The following is an 11,558-nucleotide window of genomic DNA, read 5'->3' as shown; positions in this document are numbered from 1 at the left end:
ATTTTTATTTCTACTTTGCACATTCTTCCACTGCAAATCTACCATTCCAGTGTTTTACTTGCTATATTGTATTGCCTTTACCTCCCTTATCTCACCTCATTTGCTCACATCGTATATAGACTTGTTTCTACTGTATTATTGACTGTATGTTTGTTTTACTCCATGTGTAACTCTGTGTTGTATGTGTCGAACTGCTTTGCTTTATCTTGGCCAGGTCGCAATTGTAAATGAGAACCTGTTCTCAAGTTGTCTACCTGGTTAAACAAAGGTGAAATAAATAAAATAAAATACAAATGGTGACGGGTGGGAGGGAGAGGCTGGAGAGTGAAATAGGTTTACGCTTCCTCACTCCACCACACCCATTTCCTGCCAAGCCCGGCTGATGCAGAGTTTTAGGGGAAGTCCGTTACACACTCTGCAAGGAACCTCCTGCCTCTTACACAGACACCACTTGCAGGACAGGACGCACTCCGGATCACCTAATCACCTGCCCTAAAAAAGGATTTTGTTCTTCTTTTTTATTTTACCATCACCACCTCCACCTTTGTGTCCACCATGACCAGGTCCAAAATCATCTGCAATATTATGATTGCCTGCCTGTTCCTGTGGTCGGTCAGCTCCCTCATCATCATCGTGGTGTGGGCCACCTCTCCGGACATGAAGGGCGACAGCCAGTGCAGGACTGATCTGCAGAACCTGACAGAGAAGCACGAGGAGGCCAGGGTGCTGTCCTCCAAGATCAAGCAGGCCCTGGAGGAGATGGTAGAGGAGGGCCGCACCAACCAGACCCGGCAACTCATAAACATGGAGCGGTTCCTGAAGCGTTTGGGCAAGACCAACGTGTCCCTGGCTGACTGTCATCAGGAAAGTGTGAGTGTTTGCTTGGCTCCTCTCCCTCACTCCCCTCCCTGGTTCCCACAGCACTGAGGTTAACTGACTTACTCCCTCAGGCTGCAAAGAGCTATCCTCTGCCTCTCCCCTGCCTCTAACCTTTCCGTTGTACCTGATGCCCTTACTACATTTCGTCATTTTAGATTGATCTGATATCCAAACCTTTTCTAACAGTCATGGCTGTGATTTAGTGTTTTCAGTTGGAGTGTTTATAATAGTTTCAGTGAAAACAAGTTACTGTATTATCAAGACAAATGATTGCTAGTGAAAAGCCACATTAGGCCTTTGCATAACAACCAGAGGCACAATGGACACGCAGTTATGCAAATGCTCTGCAAATGCAGCAATCACATTCTGAAAAACTGCTGGTCCTCCCAGGGAGTGGGTGGGAGGTCAAGTTAAACCCTTCCTGGAAGAAGAGGGAAAGCAGTGATAGGGCACACCATGCCTGTGTCTGAAATGGCATGCTGTTCTCTATATAATGCTCTACGTTTGACCAGAAATATGTAGGCAATAGGGTGCCATTTTGACTGCAGTCCATGTCCTTTAAGCACAAAGGTCTCAATCTTCCACCATTGATTTGGACTTTTCTTAGCAGATATTAGCAGATATCTTAGCAGAGTATTCATCTGTGTCGTTTTACATAAAATGCTGGATGAAAGGAATATTTTCAGAGGCCGTTCTTATAGCCAAATCTGGTGCTGGCACAAGCATACTTCAAATATGTGATAGGAGGGACTCCTTGGGATGACTGTGCCAATGGTCACAGAAGTTGTATAAACCACTTCTGGTAACTTTAAAGTCCAGAGGAGTTACTCAATGACCACCATTGTCTTTTTTCAGGTTATTTTGGGTGTAAACATTACTGTCCTGGAAAAAGAGATTGAGATGCATAAAGAAATCGAGGCAAAGCTCACTTCAGAAATCACGCTACACCAAGGTAGGAAAATTGCTGTCACAGTGGGAGGTATGGGATTTTTGCCTCTGGTATTGGCTACCATGAAAGGAGCTCTTTCTCACCAACAATATTGCTAGCAGCATTTCCCCCTGTAACTATAGAAACCGCCCAAGTTAGGATAAATGAATACACATGATTGGTTGGTTATTGCTCCTTAAAAAAGGCTGTGCTTACAGCTGTTCAAAATGATGACAAATTATGATTTAAGTGAAAGTTCTAGTAAAGTGAATTTCTTTAATAGCCATCCCATCTGTTTACCATTCCTTAAAAGCTGTCACACAGGCTACTTTCAAATGAAATAGTGGACTCCCAAATGACCTTGTCTCTTAATAATGATCACTACTCACACGTTTTTTTTACTTAGCTTAACAAGTTACCAAGTTAATTCAGTTACTCACTTTACTGTAGGCCTCCCAAATGATCTGTTCTCTAATAATTAATCACCACACAACATAGTAGGCTGTAATCAAATAGTTGTTAAGTCTGGTATTAAAATTCAGATATATGTAGGGTATAACTATATAAGCGAGTCAGCGACCTGTCACATACTTCAGAGTAAATAGGTTAATCAGCCTGGTCTCAAAGACTAGACGTAACATAGTAAAAGCAAATCCGGGACACTACAATGAGTATTATATGTAACGTTTGGCATGGTTACATACGACAGATGGTTACTTAAGGCAAACTTAGCACTTTTTTTACTACTTACTACTTTTTAGCTACTTTTCACATACTTAAAATGTTAGTTAACCATTCTCCTAACCATAAACCTAACATTAACCCTTTTAGCTAGCCCTTCCCCTAACCCTAACCTTAACCCTTTAACCTAACTCATAAACGTAACCCTAACCCCTAACCTATCTAACATTAGCCAGCTAGCTAACGTTAGCCACCTAGTTAGAATTCATAACATATCATACATTTTTCAAATTCGGAACATATAGTAATTTTTGCAAATTCGGGACATATTGTACGTTTTGTAAATTGGTAACATATAATCAGTTGTGGAAAAAGTACCCAATTGTCATACTTGAGTAAAAGTAAACATACCTTAATAGAAAATTACTCAAGTAAATGGGAAAGTCACAGTAAAATCCTACTTGAGTAAAAGTCTAAAAGTATTTGGTTTTAAATATACTTAAGTATCAAAAGTAAAATTATACATAATTTCAAATTCCTTAACCTCTTGAAACTAGGGGGCACTATTTTCATTTTTGGAAAAATAACATTCCCAAAATAAACGGGCTATTTTGTCAGGACAAGATGCTAGAATATGCATAGAATTGACAGCTTAGGATAGAAAACACTATAAAGTTTCCAAAACTGTAAAAATATTGTCTGTGAGTATAACTGAACTGATATTGCAGGCGAAAGCCTGAGAAAAATCCAATCAGGAAGGGACTCTTATTTAGAAACCTCTGCGTTCCTATGTAACCCTATTGAGCAGTGAATGGGATATCAACCAGTTTCCTTTTGCTATGGCTTCCCTAATGTGTCTAGTGTCACAAGACATAGTTTCAGGCTTTTATTTTGAAAAGCTATTTCGGCTACAAAAATAATCTTTATGGAAAAAAGGAACATTTGCTATCTGACTGGGAGTCTCGTGAGTGAAAACATCCGAAGCTCATCAAAGGTAAAAGATTTAATTTGATTGCTTTTCTGATTTTCGTGACCAAGTTGCCTGCTGCTAGCTAGACATAATGCTATGCTAGGCTATCGATAAACTTACACAAATGCTTGTCTTGCTTTGGCTGTAAAGCATAATTTCAAAATCTGAGATGACAGGGTAACAAAAGGCTAAGCTGTGTTTCAATATATTTCACTTGTGATTTCATGAGAATGAATATTTTCTAGTAAGATTTTTTGTCCGTTGCGTTATGCTAATTAGTGTCAGTTGATGACAATTCTCCCGGATCTGGGATGGGTAGTTCCAAGAGTTAAGCAAACCATACGGCACCATTTTCTTGTTTTTTAAAATTACGGATAGCTCCAACCCACAGACATAATTTACAAACGAAGCATGTGTTTAGTGAGGCCGCCGGATCAGAGGCAGTAGTGTCATGACGTGACTTTCATTAATGTGATGACTGTAATTTATCGGATCAACTAACTATGTTTAATTGTTACCAGATTAAATTAATCTGGTAACAATGAAACTCATTAGGAATTTGGGGCACCACGGAAGAAGTTATTCATAGAGTTTTCATCTCCCGAACTCTAAAAGATATATATATGTATATATGTGTATGTGTGTTATATATCGATAACAGTCACTTATTAATCATTACCTGAACGTTGCAGACTTGAATCCACAAGAACCCCCACCGTTTTTGATTATTCAGTACTACACAAATGTATTTAATTATAAATTTACTAACTAACTAAATAATAACACAGAATAGAAGATATGACGGCTTGTTACACATATGGAGAGGGAGTGGGGAAAGAGAGAGATGGAGAAAGGGGACATTTATTATGGATACGTTCCAAGACGACTGTTCTCACATTAATCCTATACCTTGCTCACGAACTGCCGCCCGTTTGGGTAAGAAGTGCAATGTACTTACATGTAGATGTCTTTGTTCGTCGCCTCTCTCTGTTGAAACCAACCAATCCTTCTATGGGAAGGGCTCAATGGGTGTAAGGCTCTGGTTGTCCACCAGAGGTCACAATGTACTTCTTCTTAGTTGACTGTGGCTTCAATGATCCACCAGTGATTGTCTGAGTTGAGCTTCTCCTCTCTTCCTCGGGTAGATAGTCAAAGTTCCTAACTCACTTTACATGCACAGCTGCAGACTGACGGAGTCCTGGTCTAGTAAGTTAATCTTTTAAAGCACTCTGGTCAAAAATGGTGGCTCCATCACACTGATATTCATCTTCTGACCTCATTCGGGGCATGGCTTAGTTAATGTGCAAAGGATATAAAGACTATGATCTCATTAGAAAACTAAAATCACATTAATATCTTAACAAAAATAGTTTCGTCATATTGTATTAACATCATATTGGATGGAAACTTAACAGCCAAAGGGGGTTTCCTTCCTAAGTTACTGTATTTGGTTCCTACAGTTTTTAACCTCATAGTCCGCCCAAACCCGTATGCGGTAGCGTAACTACAGCCTCAAGCTCATTACCATAACGCAACGTTAGCGATTTCTAAAAATCGCAAATGAAATGAAATAAATATGCCTGCTCTCAAGCTTATCCTTTTCTTAACAATCCTGTCGTCTCAGATTTTCAAAATATGCTTTAGAACCAGAGAAACTCAATAATTTGTGTAAGAGTGGTGATAGCTAGCTTAGCATTTAGCGTTAGCATTTAGCACGCAACATATTCACAAAAACCAGCCAAGGAATCAAATAAAAATAATTTACCTTTGAAGAACTTCAGATGTTTCAATGAGGAGACTCTCAGTTACATAGCAGATGTCCAGTTTTTCCTGAAAGATTCTTGTGTAGGACACATCGTTCCCTTTTGTTACTATGCATTTGGCTACCGAAACTAACCCGAAAATTCAGTCACCTACATGTCGAACTTTTTTCCGAATTAACTCCATAATATCGACTGAAACATGGAAAACGTTGTTTGAATCAATCCTGAAGGTGGTTTGTCATATATCTCTCCATTGAAAGCACCGTCCTTGTAGCCTGGTTTGTTCTGAGATTCGAATGGAAAAATACTGGGAGCTGAGTTTTGCGCACCAAATGCCACGCAGACACCAAGAGGGACACTTGGCAATTGTAGTCTCTTATGGTCAATCTTCCAATGATATGCCTACAAATACGTCACAATGCTGCAGAGACCTTGGGGAAACAAGATAAAGAGTCCGTTCATTCCTGTCGCATTCACAGCCATATAAGGCGATCATGGAAAACGTAGCCTCAGAAATCCTGTGCATTTCCTGGTCGGTCATACATCTTGGTTTTGCCCGAAGCATTTGTTCTAAGGGACTCACAGTGAAAATCTTTGCAGTTCTGGAAACGTAAGACTGTCTTCTTTCCAAAACTATCAATTCCAAGCATATTCGAGCATCTTTTCGTGACAAAATATTGCGCTTAAAACGGGCACGTCTTTTTATCCAAAAATGAAATACTGCCCCTAGAGTACTAACAGGTTAATAACATCACAAAATGAAAAGCAATATGACATGATTATTCTTCAGATCCCCACTGACAATTCATAATATTCCTATCTTCAAAATATTGTTCCAAAGTTCAAACTTTGGACATTAGAGTTTTTGGGCGGCAAAATGTCTCTGTAACAAAGACATTCCAATCTTGACACTAAAAAGCAAGAGAGTGTTCTCTGCTGCACAAAATGTACGATTGGTGTGAGGTGTCATAAACCGGCCCTGCCCCCCCTCTCCTCTCCTGTGGGAGAGAGGGGGGTCTGATTATCTGTCAGCCATTTGCCAAGCTGATCTGAGGCCTTGGATCCTTGACCAGGAGAGTCATGACAGTAGGGATGACCAGGGATGTTCTCTTGATAAGTGTCAGAATTGGACCATTTTCCTGTCCTACTAAGCATTCCAAATGTAACAAATAATTTGGGGTGTGAAGGAAAATGTATGGAGTAAAAATAACATAATTACGTTCAGGAATGTAGTGAAGTAAAAGTATAAAGTTGTCATAAATATAAATAGTAAAGCACAGATACCAAAACAAACTACTTAAATAAAAATACTTGAAAGTGCTATTTAAGTACTTTACATCACTGCATATAATATGAATTGTAATTTGTTACATATCATACGAAATGGGTGATGGACATCCACAAATTAATACATACCATACGAAACGTAACAGACCATACTAAATGGAGTGTCTCAGATTTACTTACAAAATAATATGAAATGCTCTGAGACCAGGTTGGATTCATGTGAAGCAGAAGGGGGACAGATTACAATTAAAGCTTTTTTCACAGGAGATTTATCAGATGTGATTGGTGAAAAGACAAATATGTAAGTGGAAAGAATATCAGAATTGGCTGTGTAATGAGAACTAGGGATGTCCTATTTTGATCTATCAAAGAAGATGTCAAAAACATCCCTAACTACCAATAGTATGCCTTAGCATCAAATGGCACTGTCATTGCACTTCAAAACTGATTATGGTCAACATGGATTCAACATTTTATTTATGTCACTAAATGTTTTGTTTTCGCGCCTTATGATTTCAGAGCACATCAAATTCCTTCAGGTTAACTTGACATGGACATCTCATAAGTGGGTGTCCTGCGAGGCTTTGTACTCAGCTGCTGAGAGTCAGCGGATAGCAGCTGAGAGCCAGGCCAAGGACTGCGAGTCCAACAAGCAGTATTTACAGAAGCAGCTGTAAGTATCAATAGAGTGACACTGACCTGGTACAGAGTTATACTGAACTGATATACACCTTCAGCTTGACTACTGTTATGAATCAGCTAAACATGCCTGGCTGGTTTAACTTTCATGAGGGTTGATATCGTTTTTGCACCATGGTTATATTTGCAGGCAGATGTGCAAAGTGAACCATCACAGCGAGCCTGTGAATGGCGGAGTTGCCGCACCCCAGAGTAGCAATCTTGCCCTGTCTGTTGTCCTCTTCGTCAGTCTGCATTTGATAACATGTGAGTGTAATATCACAAAGCGCTAACTAAGCATCATTATTCAATGCCATGGACGCTTACTGTATATAAGCAGTGGCTGTGATAGCAGTGTGGAAAATAAACCAAAGATCATAACAACAAACATATCATAAATCTTAGTTTGTTTGATTTGATATTCATAGACACTGTCTGTAACTGTCTATAATCTATATGTCAATGTGATTAAATATTTGCCTTCCACATGGTTTCCAGGAACATGATGCTGAGCCTGTGTGGTCATTGAAGACAATTACGACAAGTTCTCCAGGACAATAAGATGGACCTGGACTTGGTATTATATGGTTATTAGTGCTGAGCGATTAACCATCATAAAAAAAGTAAAAAGTTATTAATAACCTCTCTGGGATAGGCGGGACGCTTGCGTCCCACTTGGCCAATAGCCAGGGAAAATGCAGAGCGCCAAATTCAAATAAAATACTATAAAAATCAAACTTTCATTAAATTACACATGTAAGACCCAAATAAAAACTACACTCGTTGTGAATCCAGCCAACATGTCAGATTTCAAAAGGCTTTTCGGCGAAAGCATAAGATGCTATTATCTGATGATAGCACAATAGAAAACAAAGAGAGAGTAGCATATTTCAACCCTGCAGGCGCGACACAAAACACAGAAATAAAATATAAATCATGCTTTACCTTTGACGAGCTAGTTTTGTAGGCACTCCAACATGTCCCATAAACATCACAAATGGTCCTTTTGTTCGATTAATTCTGTCCATATATATCCAAAATGTCCATTTATTTGGCACGTTTGATCCAGAAAAACACAGCTTCCAATTTGCGCAACGTCGCTACAAAATATCTCAAACGTTACCTGTAAACTTTGCCAAAACATTTCAAACTACTTTTGAAATACAACTTTAGGTATTTCTAAACGTTCATAATCGATCAAATTGAAGACGGGACTATCTGTGTTCAATACAGGAAGACAACAAACTGACGCTACTTTTCGAGTCATGCACCTCTCTCAAAAAGTACACTTCAAATGACACTCGTTCAAGATGGCCGTACTTCTTCCTTACACAAAGGAATAACCTCAACCAATTTCGAAAGACTGGTGACATCCAGTGGAAGCAGGAGGAACTGCAAACAAGTCCCTTAGAAATCTGATTTTCCAATGAAAACTCATTGAATAGACAGTGACCTTAAAAATAAAATCTGAATGGTTTGTCCCCTGGGTTTTGTCTGCTACATAAGTTCTGTTATACTCACAGACATGATTCAAACAGTTGTAGAAACTTCAGTGTTTTCTATCCAAATCTACTAATAATATGCATATCTTATATTCTGGGGATGAGTAGCAGGAAGTTGAATTTGGGCACGCTATTTATCCAAAAGTGAAAATGCTGCCCCCTATCCCGAAGAAGTTTTAAACAAATAATTGACCAACCTCGGTTCAATTACTTGAATTTTATTTCATTTTATTTTTGGGAGCCCAAATCAAATGATTCACAAGATAAATCAACTCAAGAAATTTGTGGGACGCTGGGCTGAAGGGAGTTTCCTTTAAGAAAATATTCAACCTAGTTCATTGTAGAAACATGGTAATTATTTACAGTGACCATAATCTATTGCGCCTGTTTTTCTGTCTCAGTCAGAGATGAGATGATGACTTTAAGGAAAGAAAAATAATAAAGTCATCAAATAATATACACAACTGAAATATTGTATTATTAATGATGAATTTTCTATTTTTCTATTGATGTCTACCCAATGTGGACCTGACAGAGACAATGGGACATTTTCAATGTTTTGGCAATTGAATGTTCACTATTTTGGGCTTTGGAATTTCTATTAAAAAGCACAAAAATAATTCTTATGTCATTATTTCATAATGCATTTAATGTTAAAAAAAAAGCATATTGAAACCGAAACCGAACCGACCTAGAAAAGCACGGATCGCTCAGCACTAACGGATATCACTGCTGTAAAAATGTTGACTGAAACAAATTAAGGAAACAGTCAATGATAGTTTCGTTACTATTTTAGCAGTTTTTGCCTCCAGTTCTTTCACATCACATTATTATACATGGCCTAATTTTATTATTTAATAGTACCATTAGCTATGCTATAATTTAATTGAATACCTAGGTTTTTAATGTCCATGTTTTGGGATATTTCAACAAGGCACAATTTCAGTATGTTTAAATTCTCTTCTTTTTATTTTTCTGTAAGTAAGTGTTGCTCACTATCCTTTATGGCAAATCTATGCAAACCTTATACTTTTATAAGCCTCACAATGCAACATTAGTTGGAATTTATATAATAAAGTGTGTCCAATTATTTTTGGCACTGGCCATTCGTTTGTCGATTTTATTTCAGAAAACTTTAAAAAATTAAAAAATAACATACATATTTGTTGCTGAGAACATTCACGTTTGCAACAACGGCCTAGGGAATGCAATGGATGGGGGAGGGGTTTGTAGTGAACTGGGTATTATAGGGCCATGATCACACGAAGAGCCAAGCCCAGGTTGGGAATTTGGCCATATCACCGGATGAATCTAGTGACTGACCACAGAGAAGACCTTGGATAAACACCTCCTCTGAATAATGGCAGCCTTTGCAGGACACTGTTCCTATCATTGCCCTGGCCTGTGGCCAAAGAATCTGGCCTAGGGTTTTGGAATCTCCTTTATCAGAGCAATGAGTGCCCCCTACTGGCCTTCACACAAAGGGGTCTGGTAGCAGCCAGAAATCTACTGTACTGTCTGGACTCTGGCATGGGTGGACTGGCCATCTGGCATTTTGGGTAAAAGCCAGATGGGCTGGTCCATTTTAGCCATTTTGGCTAATAATGGTGGCCTCAAGAAAAAACAATTGCTGGTGTGTTAGGAATGCCAGGGCTCATTTCTGGTCCCAGTCAGCCCCTGGACAGATGCATTTAAAAGTGTATGCTATTACAAGGTCGACTTGCAGAGCACAATTTGTTGAAGTTTTAGCAAAGCAAAACCCCTCTCGCTACAAGTGGAGTCTGGAAATAGACTAATTGTGGTGGCTTAGTACAACTTTGAATCAACATAGCCACCATTAGCCTGCTTCTTCCCCAATGCAAATCTGTGGTCATATGCAGCCTATGATGAATGTTTCATTCCGAGCTATCCCAGTGGGGTATATGACAAAGCAGGATAAGTGAGTCAGACAGTTATTGTCTGATTGACTCAACAACAAAAAACACATACTGTATCTAAGTTGAGCTTTCTTAAGAAAATGTCAACTTAATTCTGTTTGTTTATCAAAGTTAACTGGTGTCATATATACATATATTCATACACATAGCTCATATATCAAGCACATATATTTAGGTGGCTTTAGTGCCCCCAGGCTGCTTTAAGAGCCTGTTTGTGACCATAGGATTAAAGCTTGCACAACACACACACCCAGCCATAAACTGCCCCTCTCAGTTCCCCTTATCTCACGACTCCGGGACACACAGACATTTCATCGCACGAACACACACACCTCACTCCCCTCGCTACTGGTCGGGTGCCCAGAGCAGGGGACTCTGCTGTGCACCAATGGGGCTCCTGCTCTGGCTAGAGCAGGTCCGCCTCCAACTCTTCAGGACCAGTCAGAAGACCAACACGACAAGACTCTACCTACATTATTCCATGTATAAAATCTGCTGTAATCTCTGTTCAGGACCCTTTTCAGCTGACTCCTTACTGAGTCATATGACTAGGTCCGTGCACGCTAAAACTGCAGGACAAGATATCTTTTGACTCAATAAACTGCCTTTTGTTACAACTGAAATCCACTCTGTCCAGCGTCCGTGATTTGGTCTCACTCTCCAGTATTTGAACATCAACAAAACTTGGTAGCAGGATGGTTTCAACATCTGAATTCGATCTATGACAAGTTGATGTGAGAGGAGACAAATCATTGGGTGCAAACCAGACGGAAGAGTGACCTGTCGCCAGGAGACATCGGCCATTCAACTTGCCTCAGGAAACTGATCAGAGCGCTCGACATAAAAGGTAAGCAGAGCCTGTTAAATCAAAAATCTGCATATTATATTTTAGTCAATTGCCAAATTTTTGATCAGTAGTACTGAGCGTGAGTA

General features: G+C 39.3%; 1 protein-coding gene across 1 annotated transcript; it reads left to right on the top strand.

Moving 5' to 3' along the window:
* Window positions 1-389: 389 nt before the first annotated feature.
* Window positions 390-9,796, top strand: LOC115109128 (uncharacterized). Its single transcript, XM_029633736.2, has 5 exons — window positions 390-870; window positions 1,735-1,831; window positions 7,028-7,181; window positions 7,338-7,453; window positions 7,685-9,796. Coding segments are annotated over exons 1-5 (684 nt in total). The 5' UTR covers window positions 390-555; the 3' UTR covers window positions 7,687-9,796.
* The last annotated feature ends 1,762 nt before the right edge of the window (window positions 9,797-11,558 follow it).

The sequence above is a fragment of the Oncorhynchus nerka genome, linkage group LG25 (genome assembly GCF_034236695.1).
Source record: "Oncorhynchus nerka isolate Pitt River linkage group LG25, Oner_Uvic_2.0, whole genome shotgun sequence".
NCBI classification, from domain to species: domain Eukaryota; kingdom Metazoa; phylum Chordata; class Actinopteri; order Salmoniformes; family Salmonidae; genus Oncorhynchus; species Oncorhynchus nerka.
The sequence above is the reverse complement of the archived record's forward strand: the minus strand, read 5'-3'. Positions and strand labels throughout refer to the sequence as shown.

Excerpts from the sequence above, each read along its gene's own strand:
- LOC115109128 (XM_029633736.2), top strand. The coding sequence starts at position 556 with ATGACCAGGTCCAAAATCATCTGCAATATTATGATTGCCTGCCTGTTC. Across the intron at positions 871-1,734 it reads CTGACTGTCATCAGGAAAGT|GTTATTTTGGGTGTAAACAT; the intron begins GTGAGTGTTTGC and ends GTCTTTTTTCAG. Across the intron at positions 7,182-7,337 it reads CAGTATTTACAGAAGCAGCT|GCAGATGTGCAAAGTGAACC; the intron begins GTAAGTATCAAT and ends TTATATTTGCAG.